The sequence below is a fragment of the Cryptomeria japonica genome, chromosome 9 (assembly GCF_030272615.1).
Source record: "Cryptomeria japonica chromosome 9, Sugi_1.0, whole genome shotgun sequence".
Taxonomy (NCBI): domain Eukaryota; kingdom Viridiplantae; phylum Streptophyta; class Pinopsida; order Cupressales; family Cupressaceae; genus Cryptomeria; species Cryptomeria japonica.
Window position 1 is genome coordinate 695,766,599 of NC_081413.1, and position 20,965 is coordinate 695,787,563.

General features: G+C 38.8%; 1 protein-coding gene across 1 annotated transcript in view; it reads right to left on the reverse strand.

The window, feature by feature from the left end:
- LOC131073944 (ATP-dependent DNA helicase At3g02060, chloroplastic) overlaps positions 1–18,818 on the reverse strand; it is a 228,435-nt gene extending 209,617 nt beyond the window's left edge. The window contains exon 1 of the mRNA XM_058010469.2: positions 18,055–18,818. Within this exon, the coding sequence (XP_057866452.2) occupies positions 18,055–18,686 (632 nt within the window). The 5' untranslated portion in view covers positions 18,687–18,818. The remainder of the gene's footprint in view (positions 1–18,054) is intronic.
- Positions 18,819–20,965: the final 2,147 nt, after the last annotated feature.

Genomic DNA, 20,965 nt, shown 5'->3' on the forward strand with positions numbered 1-20,965 from the left:
ATTATTCCAGATTGGCTAAAGGAGAGGTTGACAAAGGTGGTTATGGTCGAAGAAGAAGATCATACAATTGACTTGGAGAGCCTTATAGGGAATTCTCAGGAGGTGGTGGAAAAGAAGAAGGCCACAAAGATGTCCAAGGTAATTCGAGATGAGACAGGATCCAGAAAAGTACAGGTAGCTACACCAGTGGTGGATAAGTATGTAGATGAGATTCTGGCAGAAGAGTATGACTTAGAAACATTTGAGCTTGGTCCACTTAACTCCGAGCAAGCAATGGAGGAAGCAACTGATTCATTTGAAGCACTTAAAGACAAACTCAAAAAGGAAGTGGAAAAGAATAAGAAGCTTGAAAAGGAGGTCAGTGCTTGGAGGAATTATTTTAGCCATCTTAACCAGCCTTTGAGACGGCAGGATCCAGCAATATCTCCTTTACATCCACTTCCTCTCGAATCAATAAGTGAGGCAGAAAGGGCGAAGAACCTAGTTCAACTCATGAGTTCTTGGATTGATGAATCTCACAAGGTAGCCGTTGAATTTGCAACAAGAATGATGAAGACAGTTCATCGAGCTATCCAGGTCCTTGAGATTATTCATAATCTAATGATAACTGTAGCTGCATTCACTCACACTAGAGATGTTATCATCCCAGTCTTACAAGTGATAAGAGAAACACCAAGACGGATTCTGACACAAGAAAAGATAATGGATGGAGGAACCCATAGCCTCCTACAGTGGTCAGCTCTGCTCCAGATGAAGGAAGTCCTTTTTGAAGACGTCAACACCAGATGCAGTAGAGTTGAAGGCATCATTCATCCAATTCAAGATAAGGTGTTTGAGGTGTTGTGTACCATTCTTGACAGGCGGATCGAGATCGAGACAGATGTGGACATCCAAGAGTTGGAGGATAGAATCAAGGTCATCTTTTGCAAGGAGAACATCATCACAGAAAAGCAACGAGATCAAATGTATACTACTATGTTCCTAATTGAAAAGACCAAAGAACTTGAATCTGGATGGGAGACGACTCTTCTCACTGCTTTTGATCAAGTCCTTCACTTGGAAGAACGAATGAAGAATCTTCCTGAGATTCCCATTGCTGAGATTGAGGGAATTGTGTCCAAATTCATTGAATATGCTAAGAAAGAGCATAGGAAAGGGAACAAAATTCTAGATGAAAAGTTGTTATAGGATGATGTGGCAACTTAATTCCTATTGGTCTATGTCTCCTCGGTATTTTTGCCATTTTTTTTTATTGGCTATGGATTAGTAATGTTTATCTAAATGGGGACTTTTTTGTAACAAACCCTAATTAGGGTTTAGGTGTCAAAATCTCAAGCATTGATCTTCTTTCGATCTAGGCTGTTCATTGTATTTGAGGGTGCTATATAAGCCCTCACTCATTTCATTTTTAAAAAGTTAGAGAGAGAGAGAGAGAAAGTTTAGAGGAAAGAAAGTTAGAAAGTTAAAGAGAAATTAGTCATTGTTTGTAGCAAGATTGAGTTGTGAAGAAAGAATTTTGAACAATTGTTGTCCATTTGGCTATGAGATCAATAAAATATTGAAGTTATGGTGTTTTATTGCAATACTTGTGGCTATCTTCATGATTGTTTATCTTCTTGAATCACTCTCAGTTGAAATAGCATTTAAATTTTAAGTTTGAAGGACGAATTGTTGTGCTTGATCTTTGATAAGATTCACATTCCAAACCACTAGCTTCTTACTGATTGTGAGGACGCCTTGTGTGGTCAACTGGAAACATTGAGATTGATTAAGAATTCAATCATTATTGGAAGTATTGATATGTATCTCTATGATAGTATCTATATCCTTGATGATTTGAAAGTTATCGAATCCCCTTAGAAGATCGCATCAATTCCAGTAGAGTTGTAATCTCTTGGCGATACTGAGATTGGTAGAATCTTATCAAGTCTAGTCTTCATTGAGTCATTCTTAGGATTAGTTTAAGTATTTCTTCCTTGAAACCCTTATCTTTTGATATTTTTTGAAAATCTATTAGTGTTAGGAAAATCCTGTTCCTTCATTTGGAAAGAGAGTAACACGGACAAGCTTTCTCTGAAAGTGCATAAGGCCCCTTGAAGAAATAGCAAACACAACGACCACTGGTGCTTATCCACAGGTAGAGATCCTACAAAAAAGAACCTTGAAGTCATCCCGATTGATCCTTTTCGCGACATCTTCAGCATTCGGAGACTTTATTCAAGAGAGGATAAGATACCTTTGGGTATTTTATTTTGTGTTTGGTCGTGTATAAAATACACATCAACAGCGCCCTATATAAGGGAGATGTATTGTGGCAAATGTAAATCATTCATTCAATTCTTCTCATGCGAATTTGAAGAGCAGATTAGAGGAGCGAATTCTACCTGATTTGGAGGCAAATTTCTTCCTAAGTTGGAGGATAATTTCCAGAATTTGCTAAGTGTTTGGAGGTTAGTGGAAGGCGAAGTTTTTTGAAGGCTGATTGAAGCATAGTTCATCCAAAGGAAGACCAGAAATTCAGTCCTTATCCAGCAAATTCTGATCTCCTTTTATTCATTTTCCAAGGTTGATAGTTAAGCATTCAAAGAGGAGGTATGAAGAATCAGATTTTTGAAGTTTTTATTCAAGGTTTATTTTGATTTCCATAGCAATCTTTAAAAATCTAAGTCTTGTAAAATCTGATTTCCATTCATAATTAATTTGAAAATTCATAATTCTTGGATTTATCATGTCATTTTCAAATCAATATCTAAATTATTCCCTTGAAAGGTCTTAGATCTTATACCTTAAGATATTATGCTCAAAGCCTAACTTTAAGCTTTTGTGTAGGTGTCAAATGACGACCCCCAAGGCCGGAGGATCCATTACTCGACAAGCTCTCATCAAGGAGGATCAGAGGAATGACGAATTGGAGACCAGGATCGTGTCCAAGTGGAACAATATCGGAGATACCAACCTAGGAAACTTCAATGTCAAAAGTTTCGAAAAGCGCCTACATCGGCAAGCCGTCACCTGTTGCAAAGAAGATAATTGAGAGTGGCATCATCAAAGCTGCAGGTTTCCCTCCCGCAGTCAAGTGTCATGAGTTGATGACTGAGTGCGCCCGGCACTATGATTCACAATCAAGGACGATTGTGGCCGATGATGGAACTATCTTAGCCTATCTTTCGGAGGAAGCTATAAGTGAGATTTTTCATCTCCCAGAACATAGAGACATGGTCTACAAAAGTCTAGAAGGAGCTAGGTCGATCTATGAGGATGATCCTGATTCCTGCTTGAACTTCATCAACAAGAATTGGTTACTCAAGAGCAGACCTTGCCTGAACAAGATTCCCAATACACCCCACAGAATCTACTTCCAAGAAGAGTTCAAGGATTTGATAACCTTGCTCAATCGGATCATAGGTGCTTCTCAAGCTTTCTTCTTTGATAAATGGATGTTCTTCTTCATACAGCTAATCGTCCAAGGAAAGGGAATGCTCAATTGGGCCAGAATCATTAGTAACAGTCTGGACGTACAGTTCAGAAGACTAAGACCTACCAAGTCATTCCACATGAGTTCATATGTTGTATACGCCTTGATCAGAGGTTTTGAGAATGCAGGACTACCTCACAGGGGAGTTGTTGGAAGAGGACCCGAAGAAATAAGAGTTTGTGATTCTTATGTTCAACTACATCATCCGCCCAGAAGTGACTACAAGCTAGTCAATGACACCTTCACGATGAATATTACCAGGATATTGCAAGGTGGGATTCACAATCGACTGTCTCTGGACGCACAAGAGCTCGTGAAGAAGCATGGTGCATGGTTCATTCAGTTTCCAAAATTCACATACATCAAAGTTCATGGGTGTCCTTCACCTCCCTACATGTTGCCAAGATATCCTACTGACAGGATAGTACTACTTGAGGTGACTAGACAGTTGGCAGCTTATGCAGAGGCATCCAGACACAAGCATGGAAATGGAATTCTCGTGCCCATCATACTAGGGAACTCAGTTGAAGTGTGTCCTAATACTCAAGCCGCGGAAGATGCTGAGAAGGAACTATCTCTATACTCATTCACATCCTTTGCCTCGAGAGAGAATTTTGACCCTCATGGTCATATAGAAAAAACAGTTGGGAAGAAATACAGGCATGAGTCTCACGTGGAGGACTTTTGGATGAATGTCCAAGATGATGTCGAGGTCAAAAGAAAGATGCATTCCAGGTTACCCTTGGATCTCATCAGGAAATGCAAAATTTATAGAGTAGCCGATCAAACCCAAGATAATGGTAGATATCTCCAGTCATCCTATGAGAAGGAAGACAAGGAAGTGAAGATAGATTGGAATGAGCCCGAGGTTTTAGACTTGAGAGCTTTGATGGCCCCCGTTTTATCCTGCACTCGCAGATGGGTGGATGTACAGCATCAAAAGTTGAAGGAGCAGAATGTATCTATGACATTCACCTTGGAAGCAAGACCAAAAGAAGGAGAAGCAAGTGTGAGTGAGAATACTTCTCATTCCAAAGGCTCAAAGAGGAAAGAAGGGCCTAAGAAGAGAGAACCTTCCAACAAGAAGCAGAAAACGAATCCTGATCGCCCACCAAGCACATCTTCTAGGCATGAAAAGGAAGCAAGTCAAGGGGAAGATCAGAGGCAGATAGTAAATGAAATTGATGAGTCTATGGAATCCATGGTACAGAATGATAAACAAGGGAAAGGACAGACACCTCAGCTTTCATCAAGTCAATCTCCCCAAGTTGGTGCTAATGAGCAACATGAAGAAAAGAATGATGATGAAGCAACATCTCCTTTCCGAGAAGATAGACCTCTACCTAAAAAAATACAAGTGAGAGAAACAAGATCTACCATTCCTGATTGGCTGAAAGAGAGGCTGACGAGGGTAGTTGTGGTTGAAGAGGAAGAAGATGTATTTGACTTGGAAAGCCTTATAGGAAATTCTCATGAAGTAATAGAGAAGAAGAAGGCCACAAAGATGTCAAAGGTAATTAGAGATGAGACAGGATCCAGAAAAGTGCAGATAGCTACACTAGTGGCGGACAAATATGAGGATGAGATTCTAGCCGAAGAATACGATTTAGAAACATTTGATCTTGGTCCACTTACCACCGAGCAGGCTATGGAAGAAGCAACTGATTCACTCAAAACACTCAAAGACAAACTCAAAGAGGAAGTGGAAAAGAATAAGAAGCTTGAAAAGGAGGTCAGTGCTTCGAGGAATTATTTTAGCCATCTTAACCAGCCTTTGAGACGACAGGATCCAGCAATATCTCCTTTACATGCACTTCCTCTTGAATCAATAAGTGAAGCAGAAAGGGCGAAGAACCTAGTTCAACTCATGAGTTCTTGGATTGATTAATCTCACAAGGTAGCCGTTGAATTTGCAACAAGAATGATGAAGACAGTTCATCGAGCTATCCAGGTCCTTGAGATTATCCATAATCTAATGATAACTGCGGCTGCATTCACCCACACTAGAAATGTTATCATCCCGGTCTTACAAGTGATAAGAGAAACACCAAGACGGATTCTGACGCAAGAAAAGATAATGGATGGAGGAACCCATAGCCTCCTACACTGGTCAGCTCTGCTCTAGATGAAAGAAGTCCTTTTTGAAGACGTCAACACCAGATGCAGCCGAATTGAAGGCATTATCCATCCAATTCAAGACAAGGTATTTGAGGTATTGTGTACCATCCTTGACAGGCGGATTGAGATCGAGACAGATGTGGACATCCAAGAGTTGGAAGACAGAATCAAGGTCATCTTTTGCAAGGAAGAGAACATCATCACAGAAAAGCAACGAGATCAAATGTATACTACTATGTTCCTGATTGAGAAGACCAAAGAACTTGAGCCTGGATGGGAGACGACTCTCCTCACTGCTTTTGATCAAGTCCTTCACTTGGAAGAACGAATGAAGAATCTTCCTGAGATTCCCATTGCTGAGATTGAGGGAATTGTGTCCAGATTCGTTGAATATGCTAGAAAAGAGCATAGGAAAGGGAACAAAGTTCTAGATGAAAAGTTGTTATAGGATGATGTGGCAGCTTAATTCCTATTGGTCTATGTCTCCTCGGTATTTGTGCCAATTTTTTATTGGCTATGGATTAATAATGTTTATCTAAATGGGGATTTTTTTGTAACAAACCCTAATTAGGGTTTAGGTGTCAAAATCTCAACCATTGATCTTATTTTGATCCGAGCCATTCATTGTATTGGAGGATGCTATATAAGCCCTCACTCATTTCATTTTAAGGGGTTAGAGAGTTTAGAGTGAAGAAAGTTAGAAAGTTGGAGAGAAATAAGTTATTGTTGTAGCAAAATTGAGTAGTGAAGAGAGAAATTTGAACAATTGTTGTCCATTTGGTTATGAGATCAATAAAATATTGAAGTTATGGTATTTTATTGCAATACTTGTGGCTATCTTCATGATTGTTTATCTTCTTGAATCACTTTCAATTGAAATAGCATTTAAATTTTAAGTTTGAAGGACGAATTGTTGTACTTGATCTTTGATAAGATTCACATTCCAAACCACTAGCTTCTTACTGATTGTAAGAACGCCTTGTGTGGTCAACTGGAAACATTGAGATTGATTAAGAATTCAATCATCATTAGAAGTATTGATATGTATCTCCTTGGTAGTATCTATATCCTTGATGATTTGAAAGTTATTGAATCCCCTTAGAAGATCGCATCAATTCCAGTAGAGTTGTAATCTCTTGGCGATACCGAAATTGGTAGAATCTTATCAAGTCTAGCCTTCATTGAGTCATTCTTAGGATTAGTTTAAGTATCTCTTCCTTGAAACCCTTATCTTTTGATATTTTTGAAAATCTGTCAGCATTAGGAAAATCTTGTTCCCTCATTTGAAAGGAAGTAGCACGGACAAGCTTTCTCTGAAAGTACGTAAGGCCCCTTGAAGAAACAGCAAACACAACGACCACTGGTACTTATCCACAAGTAGAGATCCTACAAAGCAGAACCTTGAAGTCATCCCGATTGATCCTTTTTGCGACATCTTCAGCATTCGGAGACTTTATTCAAGAGAGGATAAGATACCTCTGGGTATTTTATTCTGTGTTTGGTCGTGTACAAAATACACATCAACAGGAACCCATGTGAAGATCGGATGTCCTTGCAAGGAGCCATACTATTTTTAGTAAGTCACAAGGCCATACTATTTCTAGTAAGTCACGGGAGGATGTCGACATGGTCAGTTGAGGGACTTTCTATTGTTGGAGGGTGGGTTGGATACCAGAATTGATATTCAATTGCAATTATTAGTCCCTGAGCTTTAATATTAAAATAACATTATTATTAAAGTTAAATATAATGCATAACTTTAATGTTATTTTAATTAATTAATACGGACTTTATGGTGGAGGCCTAAGTGAGGAATACTAAGTGACTTTTTGACATTTCACTTAAATAATAAAGTTGGATGCCTAAGTTGGAGAAAAATGTTAAAGAAATAATAAAGTGAAAATTAAAAGATTGAAGCTGAAGTATATTTTCATTTTATGGAAAGAAGAAATAAATAGAGCTTGAGCACTCATTTTCATTCATTCACGGGAAAATCATTTTGGAGAGTTTGGCTTGAGAGCTGAAGGAAGGGTTTGAACCAGCAGGTTGTGAAGATGAAAACCTTCACAAGATTGGATACCTGCGGGAGTGAAAGATCTCTCTAGGGTGTAATTGAGGTGATCACATTACAAGGATTGCGAGAGAGCTTATTTGAATTAATTGAGAGTAGATTTGACAGAGTTTTGCAGAGCAATTGAGAGCAGATTTTGGAAGTAATGAATGATTGCAGATTTGAGGCGATTGGAGACATAAATTGCAGGCAATACCATTCATTTCTCTAGCCATACCATTTCTAGTGCAGATCGTACCATTTTAGAGGGAATAGCTTGAGTTTTTGGGGGCATTTTAAGGTCAAATTTTGATAAGAGTTTCCTGGTAAACCAGTGACAGTAATTTGCAGATTTTTTCAGACTCAGCTCTCGCCGTACAGAATTATTTCAAAATTGGAAAAACCGCCAAATCGGCTGCAAAATGTAGTGGTGTCTAGTAAACCTCCTAGCACAAAGGCCGATGAGCAACACAGGTAGAACCGGCTTTCGAAGATTTTTTTTATTTGAAAATTTTGAATTTTTTAGATAATAAAAAATGTTTTTCAAGAAATATATGGGTGGCCGAAGCCACACCCCATCCCCAAAAACGGGTGTGCAGCTCAATCCTTATATGAGAAGGTGGGGCCCAAGGGTACCTTCCGTGTCGCTTGGTACAGGGGCCTGCACTTGCGCAAGTACCCTAGTACCAAAAATATTATTTAATATTTTTTTTGCTTTTTCAAAAGTTTATAATAAATAATAAACTTTGACAAAATATATAACTATGTTTTTTTAATTTAAATGAACAGTTATATTTCTTTTTTAACAGAAAATAATTATTTTGTTTTGAAATTCTTGTCTTACTTTGAGCAAGTGGGTCATATGGCTCGCCTACTAAAAAACTTTGCCTCAATTTTGACTTATCAACAAATGGACAGTTGATTTTAATGTTTTTAGGCCTTTGGAACACGATGGTGTAATCGATTTGGTCTAAAAATGCTCTGAAAGAACAGCCACCCTCCAGATTAGGCTACAAAACCTCTACTTCAAACCTTCACCAATTTCACCTCCGATGTCCAATTTGGATGAAAAAAAAAGATGATTCTAACTTTCTCGGTTGCTCTAGACTCAATGGTAAGCTCAGATTTCCTCTAGGAAGCTCCTGAAACACCTGCACAAAAAAGTGATAGGAACCTACCTAAAAACTGGACTTCTTTCAAGCTTTTTGTATTCTCAATGTCATCATCAGATGCATGGGAAGACCATACTTTGCTTTCAAAAACAAAAGACTCTAGATTCATAACAAGCTACTAACACACAACTCACAACTAGCTCTGATACCATGTTAGATTTAGCTATAAAGCCAACCGAGATCAAAATGACTAAAGGAAAGCACAACAAGAATCCAAATATGAACAAACTCAACACTCCCTTAGCACTAAACAACCACTCATGAATAAATGAACTAGTGAACTTAGCATAGGGAGAGGTGAAGGCTATTTATATAGCAAAATAGGGGCAAATAAATCCAAGGAGAATAAAAACTCCCATCTGCCCAAAATAGGTGGGAGTTTTACCTACTTGGTAAATGTCAGATTACATGGTTATGCCAACTTAGGTAAAGACAAACAAATAGTTATGGGAGGTGGCTAATAAATCCAAAAGAGGGTGTGAGACACAACTACTCGAAGGTGGGTGTGAGTGACACGTGTAATTGAAGGATTATGCCACCTATCCTCATCCTAACCATTATAATATAAACTTAGCAAGCTTAATAATATGTGCAGAAAAAATAAATATTCCCTAACATAAGGGAAATAAAAACCTGCACTAACAATGCTTTGTCAAGAAGGCCACATTTGTGCTCATAAACAAAGATTGCAGCAAATTGGAAGAACAAATCCTTGCTGAGTATGCCAAGAACACCCTTGCCAACAATATTTTAAATGGCTCCTTGCATGATGACAAGAATAAGGTAAGGGCTGAACTTATATTTTATAAGGATAGGATCTTGTTGGTTCATAAATCTAGGCTTAAGTTGAAGGTTTTGAAGACATTTCATGATGTTCCTATGGCTGGCCACTCTGGATTTTACAAGACTTACAGGCAGATCCGTGAGTTATTCTCATGGAAGGAGTTAAAAAATGAGGTCACAAAACAAAAATGAACATACTTACCCTACCGGTTTGTTGCAGCCCTTGACTATTCCCTCACAAAAATGGGAAAGCGTCTCTACAGATTTTATTACGAGACTTCCCAAGGTGCAAGGGAAGGATTGCATTTGTGTGCTAGTTGAAAGATTGACAACATTTGCTCCTTTTTATTTCATTTCAGCAGTGTTTACAGCGGTTCAAGTGCCAAATTGATTCTTCAAGGGGGCATTCTAGCTTCATGGAATGCTTAAAAACATTGTTAGTTACAGAAACATCAAGATTATGAGCTTGTTTTGGTAGAAGCTGTTTAAATTATGTGGGACAGAATCAACTCTTAGCACTAGTTACCAGCAACAAAGAAATGGGCAAACTAAAATTGTTAACAAGTGGAAGGTTATTTGTGCAGCAATGTTTCAAGGCACCAGAAGGCATGGGTGAAGTGGCTACATTTAGGAGAGTATTGTTATAAATCCACCTACCACATGACCATCAAGATGTCTCATTTCATGGCATTATATGGTTATGAAGCTCCTAGCTTCATTGATTTGTTTTTTGGGGGTCACAGAGTGCCTAAGGCCAAAGATGTTTTGCAAGAGAGTCAAGATATTATGATATCTTTGAGAGATAACATCCAACATGCTCAGAATCAGTGACAAATGTATGCAAACCAGCACCATGTTGAGTGTGCAATTGAGGTGGGAGACATGGTTTACTTGCGTTTGCACCCCTACAAACAGTCCACTCTCAAGAAGAGTGGTTCAAAGAAGTTGAAGCCACATTTTTATGGGCCATTCCGGATCTCCAAGAGGATTGGAGAGGTGGAATATGAGCTAAAGATACTTGAAAGTAGCAAGGTGCATAATGTCTTCCACATATCATGCCTTAAGAAGGCAATTAGGCATAATGTGGTTCCCTCTTCAGAGTTGCATCCTTTGGATGAGGAAGGCAAATTGGTGTTGATTTTAGAAGGAATGATTGATTTCAAAGAGCGTACTCTACGTAAGAGGACTATCAAAGAGTATTTAGTAAAGTGGAAGAACTTATCAACAGAGGATGCTACTTGGGAGAATGAGCAGATCTTATAGCATCAGAATTTGCAATTGTTTAAGTACAAGTAATTTTGGGAAGGGTGGATTGTAACGTCCCCTTCTCCCACCTAGTCAACTTTGCTTCCCATTAGCCTATTCCTAGATTCCCATAGGCTATTTGGTGATGATTAGGGGACTCATGTTTCCTTGGAGAGCTCGGATTTTCAGTTTCATTGGGTTTCGGCAGCAATGTTATTTTTAGTATATGCTTTTATTAGTAAGTGCCATTTCTAACGCCTGGCATCCACTTCAGCTTCAGTTCTGCTTCAATGCAAAATGATTTCATTTCCGGTGCCTAGCAATTTTCTAGTAAGGTGATTGGAATTATTTTTATTATTTTCACTTAAGAATTAAAGTGATTTTTTAATATTTACACTTAATTATTAAAATATTTCATAAAGTTATGTCCCCAAATTGGATGCCTACGCTGTGGGGGAGAAAAGGTGTTTTTAAATAGTTTTTATGGGGGGCTTTTTTGGGGGAAATAAAATATTCAAAAATTTCTCTCCAAACTCTATCTATTGGAGTTTTGGCTCACTTTTTGATTCAGAGTTTACACACATACAGAGATGTTGTTTGATTCAGTATTTTCACTCAGGAAATACACATGGTTTGCACAAGTTTTAGCGATTTGGGGTTTCAAATATGAAGATTTATAGGATGTTTTGATTCAGTTTTTTGGATTTTGATTGTGTTGTTGATTTCTGAGATTTTAGTGAGTTTTGCAAGGTTTGGTTGAGATTTATGAGATTTCATTTTGGTTGATAATCATCAAGGTTTTTGTTAATTGCTTTTGAGCAATTTGTCACAGCTGGGCAACCAGTTTCCAGACTTTTTTCTTGAGTTTGGTGCTGAGTGTGATTTTTCCAAGAAGATCGCCCCACTTGCAAGCCATAGAAACAAATTAAGGGCACGTAGGATTTGATTTAGTCCTCTAAGCTGATGAAATATAGTTGCAAATCTTTCTTCCCAAGGCATTTGGTGTAATGTCCCCTTTCTAGGTGATAGGAAATTAGCAGAGGTTTGACCTATCATTCAAGTTCCCATAGGTCAATGGTATGGTTAGGGGACTCATTCAGGAGTCATGGAGCCTTGCAGGGGGCCTTGCGAGCTGATTCAAACATTCAAACGACAATTCCTAATTTTTAGAGAGGTCTCCTATTTTTTAGGGAGAACTCACAGTTAACAGGTTGACCACCCGAGGACCATGGAGTTGAGCATGAGCCTCTCGAACAATTTCTGGCACTTTGAGCGAGGTTCCTATTTTTTAGGATGAGTTCCTATTTTTTAGGAGGAACTGTCAGTCAACCTGTAGGGGTTCAGTCATCAGTAGTGATCATAAGACCTCAGACAGAATTCCAATCTGAGCCCCGGATCTCATTTTATTAATAAATAAGGAAATATTTTAATATTTCCTAAGTTTGGATTTAATAAAATAATAATAAAGTGATATTATAATCACATTATAGGGAAATAAGTTATAATAATTCATTGGCCCTCTTACCTAGGCGTTTTAGCAAATATTATTATAATAATGAGGGGGCCAAATTAAAATAATGATGAAGGCCCCTTGTGGTTTGTTTTTCATAAGGAAACATAAATAGAATAAAGTTATTTTATTATTAAAAGGGGAGATGAAACCCTAATTCGAAATTAGGGTTAGTGCTGAAATAAAAAGTGAATTTGACAATCATTTTGGCATGGAGTTGTTTATTTTTTGAGAGAATATTATCTTCCACAGGTCTGCAACGAGTTTGGCAGAGTTCTAGAGCAGGTTTGGGAACAAACCTCCATTCCAGGGTGTTAGGACGAAATCCCTTGCACCAATCAGCAATTTGTTCAGCAAAGGAAGCTCTTATCAGGTTGTTAGAACCAAATTCAAGAGCATTTTGGTGGATTACAGCGACATTAGGGTCTGAAATTCTGATCTGAGCAGAAAAGTCACAATTTCCAGCAAGCGTATACTCTCAATCAATACGCTGTACCTTTCCCAAGCTAGCCATACCACCATATCTTGCCTGCAATTTTCAATAAAATAAAATAAGGGTATTTGCAACAGTTTTATTGTACAAATTTCATTGCTGGCAGCTAATAAGAAGAAGTCAACGGTTATTTTGGAGGAATTGCATCATTTTGGAGTTGTCAACAAATTAGTGGGGAAAAACTACATTCCTAGAGGGGTTTACTTGGCAAGAAATTAGAACTCCAGTAATTATATTCTAGGAGAACATGCATTGTTTTGTGCACCACCTCCTATTGTTGTGTAGCTAGGTCGGATCCCTTCTAGGGCCGACCTAGTGCACAAAATGCCAAGTGGCCTGTCGGCCTTCGCATTTGGATATCTCAGTTGTATGAGTCTAATTTGGGGCAGGCCCTATTTGGGCGAACCACTTATGTGTAACTTGTGATTAAGTTAAATGTAACTTGCAACTAAGGGAGACTCATATGTAACTTGTAATATATAGGTTTGACCCTATCCTTGGCGCCAAAAGTATATGGCCGACTTGAGGTCTATTAGGAGGTATTGATTCATATATATGCAAGGTCATGATTGCATCAATGATATGAATTCAATAACATGAAGGTCATGTAGTGTGCTCAGGGGTGACAATAAGAGCTTATCGTCTAAGGTTGGGAAGGCAACAAATCTGATGTTTTCCTGTGGTTAACGAGCACTACCATAAAATCAACATGGTATCAGAGCGGGTTCCTTCTATAGAGCCTAACCGCTTGAAGGTAGATCCTGTGCTTTTGAGGGAGTTCAATCAAAGTAATTTGCAGACTTAGAAATCTAAGTGCAAGCAAAAGTCAATTACCGAGCCTCTCAACTCAGTCGAGAGCATCGCATATGCTCTGCGGCGAGTAATGACCGTTGAGGTGCCGATGATCGCAATAGATCTGTCGTTAGTGCTCAATGACATATTCAGTCTGATGCCTTGGCGTTGGAAGTCGCCAAGCCTGGTATCGAAATGCTGACGGTAAGTGGAGTCGCTATGGACATCTCTGTCCGTTTTAACATTCTATATTCAAATTCTTCATTCGGGGAGGAGAACATGTTGTGGAGGATTCTCTCCGGCGATCGAAACATTTGACTAGCAAATGAAAGTGACGGAGATCGCTCACTTCACAGCGCTCGTGGCTAGAGACATCGACATGGTGGCAGCAAGCATTCTAAGGATTCAACGAAGTGACGCGAGTCGGTACGCATGCTATCGACTGCTCAATGTAATGGAAGGTTGAGATCGAGTAGCAGCATAGTGGCGAGTTTTGTGATGATCACATTAAGCCGTACACAAATGTGAAATGTGTGTGTATGGGGACGAAAGTGAATGGAGACACCTAACGATCAGGAATGGTGGAGAAGGCCTCCGTGCAATAACACCTTGCAACAGCTCTAACATCATCCTAGAAGCTTCCAGAGTCGCATGAAGCATTCGTTTCGCTGAAGCCTGCATAGGCATTGGATGATATTGCAACTGAAGGTTCAGTTATTCGAGTTCTTACTTATGTCGCTCTTGAAGATCATCTAAAGTTTGTCCTAGGATGGGCACTGCAGCTTAGCATTCTAGCACACCCTGCTACAAGTGGATTTTTGTGGCATTTATGTGGCTGGTCCATCACTTTATTGTGGATGGTATTAAAGGCAGTTCTTCGGATGATGCTTAAGCTATACTCGGAGCAGATATTGTGGACAGATGATAAATGATGACGAGGGCCAAAGGCCACGCAGCCATCAGATCATCACTAGGTGCTTCGGTGTGATCAATCCACGTGAATGGAAATTCCATTGCTCAGCAAAATTATAAAAGATAAGTACTCGTTAAGTTTGAATAATGCTACATCATTGAATAGTGAATCATGTATTGACATTTCCCCTGACTATCATTATCTCTCTCTGAAATGCTTCCAAGGACGAATTAGAGATTGCATTCAAGGAAGGAAGATTGCTTGCATTTCTTCGTAGAGGAAGAATCGACATTCAGAGGGAGTCTGACATATCGTCAGAAGTAACCTTGGACGAAGAGATCAGAAGGTTGATATTTGCTTGAGAGGGAGCTTGACATGACATTTCAGCTTCAGAGGGAGCCTGACATTTCAGCTTCAGAGGGAGCCTGACATTTCAGCTTCAAAGGAAGCCTGACATTCAGCTTCAGAGGAAGCCTGACATTCCAACTTCAGAGGGAGCCACATCATCATGAAGATTTGGTTAATGCATTTTTCTCTGTGATGGAGAAATTTGAGGTGAAAGCCCTTGATAATGAGTTCTTCTCTGTGAGGGAGAAGATCGAGGTGCAATCCCTTGTTAATGAGTTCTTCTCTGTGAGGGAGAAGTTCGAGGTGCAATCCCTTGTTGATGCATTCTTCTCTGGGACAAGTCTAAGGTTAAAGCCCTCGTTCCACCCTCTGCGAGTAGGTATGGTGGATCCACCCTCTACGAGTAGGCATGGTGGAGATGCATTCTTCTCTAGGAGAAGTCTGGGATTAAAGCCCTCGTTCCACCTTGTGCGAGTAGGTATGGTGGAGATGCATTCTTCTCTGGGAGAAGTTTGAGGTTAGAGCCCTTGTTCCACCCTTTGCGAGTAGGCGTGGTGGTAATGCACCCTTCTCTAGGAGAAGGTTGAGATGAAAGCCCTCTTCCACCCTCTGCGAGTAGGCATGGTAAGCCCACCCTCTGCGAGTAGGTATGGTGGGTATCATGGAAGAAATTCCATGATGTGCTTATTCACCCTCTGGGAGTAGCTCTGGTGAACGTATTATTCATGGGAGTAGCGATGGTGGTAGTCACTATGTGATTTGGTTATTCAAAAGGAATCCTCCCTAGCTAAGAGGGAGTGTTGTTGTGTAGCTAGGTTGGATCTCTTCTAGGGCCGACCTAGTGCACAAAATGCCAAGTGGCCTATCGGCCTTGGCATTTGGATATCTTAGTTGTATGAGTCTAATTTGGGGCAGGCCCTATTTGGGCGAACCACTTATGTGTAACTTGTGATTAAGTTAAATGTAACTTGCAACTAAGGGAGACTCATATGTAACTTATAATATATAGGTCTGACCCTATCCTCGGCGCCAAAAGTATATGGCCGACTTGAGGTCTATTAGGAGGTATTATTTCATATATATGCAAGGTCATGATTGCATCAATGATATGAATTCAATAACAAGAAGGTCATGTAGTGTGCTCGGGGGTGACAATAAGAGCTTATCGTCCATGGTTGGGAAGGCAACAGATCTGATGTTTGCCTGTGGTTAACGAGCACTACCATAAAATCAACACCTCCAGCATCAAAATAAGCTCATCCAGACAGGGCGTTGGACACCTGGTAGGCCAGTTTTGGCTCTAGTTGTCTTAAATAGTCATTCTCTTGAATTTATAATTTGCTGCAATAAAATCTGAGTTCTGAAATTTTATTTCAGTCAATTGTTTCTTTTATGTATTGCATTCTTTTGACAAATTTTCATTGGCATAAGCAAGCAAAACCATAGTTGAAAAACTCGGACTCGGACTCGTGAAAGACTCGGCAAGGACTCGGCAAAAAAAAAAACCGTAGTTTTACAAAAAAACATAAAGAAATTAATGCATTTAGAGAACATAAGAGCCATAATTGAAACATTACACATGTCACATACTCATAGTTTCAAACTTTCAACTGTAAAATGTATAATACCAAGATTTCTTCAATGCTAATTATGCTTTTATATGGAGCCTAATCAGACTCAGAGGTTAAATTTTCCCTACTTCCATCGGCACAATTTCCCCCTATATTTTTCGACGGGGGTTTGGGGGCAGGGCCCCCAAGTTGGGGTCAAGGGGCATCACCAAAGGATCTTGAAATTTGACTAAGTCTGGAAAATTGAAGAATCCTCCAAAAACTAGATTTTGTATTATAACTCCTGGAGGTCCAAAACCACTCTCAAACATCCTGACAGTATATATGGAATATAACTTGAAGTATAAGCTTATACTTAAATGTTATATTCCATATATGAATCCTGATGGAGAGACCAAATTTTTTCACATGTTAAACTCAATTTTAAAGCTTGCATGACTTTTTTTCTGGGTCGCGCAAGTCCATCTGAAAGACTCGCAAGTCCATGCAAAAGATTCGCGCGAGTCTTGGCAAAAGACTCGCGAGTCTTTCAGATGGACTCGCCAGGACTCGCCTCGCGAGTCCTTGGCGAGTCGACTCGTGGCTCCCATGGACTCACGAGTCCGTGGCGAGTCCACGAGTTTTAAAACTATGAGCAAAACCCCAAAAACTAAAAAAACAGCAAAATTCACCTCAAACCAGTAAAACAATTAGCTGGTCAAAGATTTGAAAGCAAACAAAAAAACTTCAGACTGGATCAGATTCTCAGTTGGCATCTTTTATTTGGGTTGATGGAAGCATGAGCAGGAGTTTATAGCAGTTTGGGGTGACAAAAGAAGAGTTTGGTTTTGTTCACCTAGCCATCCCTCTTGTAATCAGTGCCCAGATTTATATTGCAGATCTGTCTGAGAAATTATCAGTCATTGAGAAGGTGTTTAAAAAGCTAGAAGCGTTGTGTGTTGTGTTGAAGGGTGCTTTTCATGGTCAGATAGTATCCTTAGATCTTGCCAAAGTCCATTCACAGGTGACATCTGATTATATATTGACTGTTCTTCTCAATAAAAAATGCTGCTATAGAAGTTCTGAGTTGATTTCAGACCCTGGAGTTGTTTTCTATATCATATCTCTCCCTCATTCATCTGTTGAATTTGCATGCATATCATCAGTTGACTGACAAGGGTAAGTATCTTTCCTGCAAAGTGAATTGGAGTTTCCACTCATAATCTCCTCAAAACACACTTTATAGTGCTCACGTTTAGAAATCTTGTTTAAGGAAATTAAATTGATGAAACTTGCTGTTTAGGAATGCTTTGTTGAATGTGTGATGATACATTTGGGTTAATAATGTTTTGTGATGGATATGGTGAACACAGCTTTACCAGGATTCTGAGCTCAACGCTCATTTTTGCGGCTCCTGTGTGCGTGGCTCAGGTTATCTAGCTGGGAAAAAATGCCATAGAAGAAATGACTACTGGAAACTTTTGTAATAATCCCACATAAAAAAAAAATGTATCTACATATTGACAAACTAAGTGCCCTAAAACAAAAACAGGCACAGCAAAAAAAAAATTATTACGTGCACACAAACTAAAACAAAAAACTCACAAATTATAGCGATATAGCAGTCGACGAGCCTGGTCCACGGAAAGTTTGGCCATCCCATCGCCATACTGAATATATACATATTTTTTATCGCCGGACTGCTTGATCCCAACGAACTGACCAACACCCACTTTCTTGTGAACAACATAATCACCTACAGCCAGAGTCTCTGGATCAACCGAATAAGACAATGTTTTCTCCTTCCCTTCGAAGTTCGCCTGCTTAAGCTTCTCTAAACCTTTTTTCCGCTTATCTTTGAGAGTGTTCATATATTTCTGAGCTTCCTTGGGATCGACCCTCTCCGTCGGCTGATTTCGGGTCCTTTTTTCCTTTCTCAACCGCTGATTGAAAGAAGCAATTGGGTCTTCATCGCTGCCCTTTTTCTTTTCTCTCGTTTCATACACCAAGGTAGAAGAAGTATTGTTTGTGTAAAGTGCAGAGCGTCTAAGATTGTAATTGGAAGAAGTTTCTGTGTGCTTTGAAAATTTTGATGAGATTGAGGCGGGCATTAAAGGATTTGTGAGCGTTATTTTTGTTTTGGATTTCCATCTGCAATGGCAAAAATTTGGAAATGCATTGGTATTAGTTGTTGTGGTGCATACAGATGAACCGGTACAAGTTTTTACTATGGCCATGCTGTGTACTGGGCTTGGCTAGCAGCAACACTGCCACAGTAGTAGGCCTCTGGTCTCTCCCTCTGATATCCTATCCGCCAATTTAGAAACAAAAAAAATCGCTCACCACAAAATTAAAAACTGATTTAACAAGCCGAAAGAGGCACTTATGCATTTGACTTTGTATTGTGCTTTAGAATAAATCTTTTATTCTCAAAAATACTATTTAGCTAAATATATTATTTAATGTGAAGGTATTTTTTATTAATATTTAAAAATAATTATTTTTACAAAAAAATATTAATATTTAGAATAAATATTATATTTATAAAATAAGTAGCAGCCCCCCCGCAGGCTAGCGGAGTTGGCTTGAGTCTTGGGTTTGCTCCATGAGGTCTTGGGTTTGACTCCCTGGCTTGTGAATTATTTTGTCGTGCACACTTGGGGCGAGTGTTGATTGTCGTGCGGCCCTGGCCCCAGGGACTAGTGGACGAGCTGAGTCGCGGGGATATCCTGAGGATAGCAACAAAAAAAATAAGTAGCACATTAAAATATATGAATAAATAAAATAGATTCAAATTAAAATAAAATAATTTTTAAGTAAATAAAGTATTTTTAAAATGTTAATATATATAAAAGTTTTAATCCATTTTCTTTTGATTGATAATTGATATATTTTATTAACACCACCACCACCACCACCTCTAAAACATCAACCAACTCCACATTTCCCACAAAATTCATAGAGCGAGAATCATCAAGATAACCATTTGACTGCAACTATTAAATATGCAAAATTTACAGAGCTTTTTCACTACTAGCTCAAAATTTGTACTAAAATTTAACAAAATTTACAATTCTTTTCTTTCTTTTCAGATTTGAGAGGGTCATCCACCCAATAGTCCTCAAGACTGAACTTCAAACATTTTTTGCCCTTCTTGTCCATAGCAACACCAACCACATTCCACTCTATCTCCCTCTCACATAGGAAATCCTTCAAAATGTCCTAGTTGATTTGAGCTTTTGAGCGGCATTCATCCTTGTTGCATGATGCACTCTATAGAAGGAGGGGGCACAAAAAAGGTTCAAAATCGTCAATATGGACCCAATCACCATTGTGAGCGATGAAACCCTTCCCTGGTTAGAACATTGCCATTAAAGGCATACATGACATACATCCACACATCCCACATGCACTCTTGCATGACCTATTACACATCTTCCTTCTCTTCCAACTCCGAGCCCAAGCAATACACACGGACACTATATCTATATTGGTGTGGTGACGATATTCAGAATTCATATACTCCTCCTCGAGCGAATGTCCATAATTTGCAAAAATAAAGGATCCTAGATTTTAAATATGCTCCTCGGCCTCTTCTTCGATACTTTGCCAAGAAATGCCAACTATTGCTCTAAGTGATCAAGGTGAAGGTGGCCTCCATAACTCTTAAACTACACCACCTATCACACTTCCTAAACTCTCTTCTTGAAAATTCTCTAGGTGGTTGGAGAGGAATGACACCCTTGGCTTTAAAATGCCTACAACAAACACCTTGCATTAACTACCCATTACTAGCCACTATGAACTTTGTGAATGGTAGCATATGAGTGATCTTAAAACTCGAGAATAATATCTTAGTAATCCTCCCAAATCTCATCTAGTTGTGACTCATTAAATGACACCACCAACTTGGACAGGGTATCTACCATGGTATTCCCACTCCTCAATGTGTGGGTAAATTTGAATTCATTTAATATAATAAATGATTCCTTATTAATTTTACGAATTTATTCAATTTCCATGCTAATGCCTCCCCTTTGATTATTGCATTTATAATAATAATAAAATCTCCCTCCAAATGAAGTTTTGAAATATTTAATTTTTTTGTCATTTTGATAGCCAAAAATACAACTTATGCTTCAGCCTCATTGTTCAATCCATCTCCCAACTTCTTGGCTCCCACCGCAATGATACTACTAATGTAGTCCCATGCAACATACCTTGCTCCAAATGAGCCAATGTTGCTCTCTATCAAAGCTAATTTTGATCCAACCCTCACTTGGATTAAACCACTCAACAACTCTATTTTCCTTCTCTTCTATATATACCCAGACTAGCCCATTACTAGGTAGTTTTAAATTATATTATTAGTGATAAAATAAAATATAAAATACACATAATTTTTAGAGACATGATAAAAAGTTTACATCATCTTACAAATATAAATAAAAAGTAGTTATCAATAAAAAATAATGGTACATATTATTTCATTAAATTAATTTAAGTTACAATATCA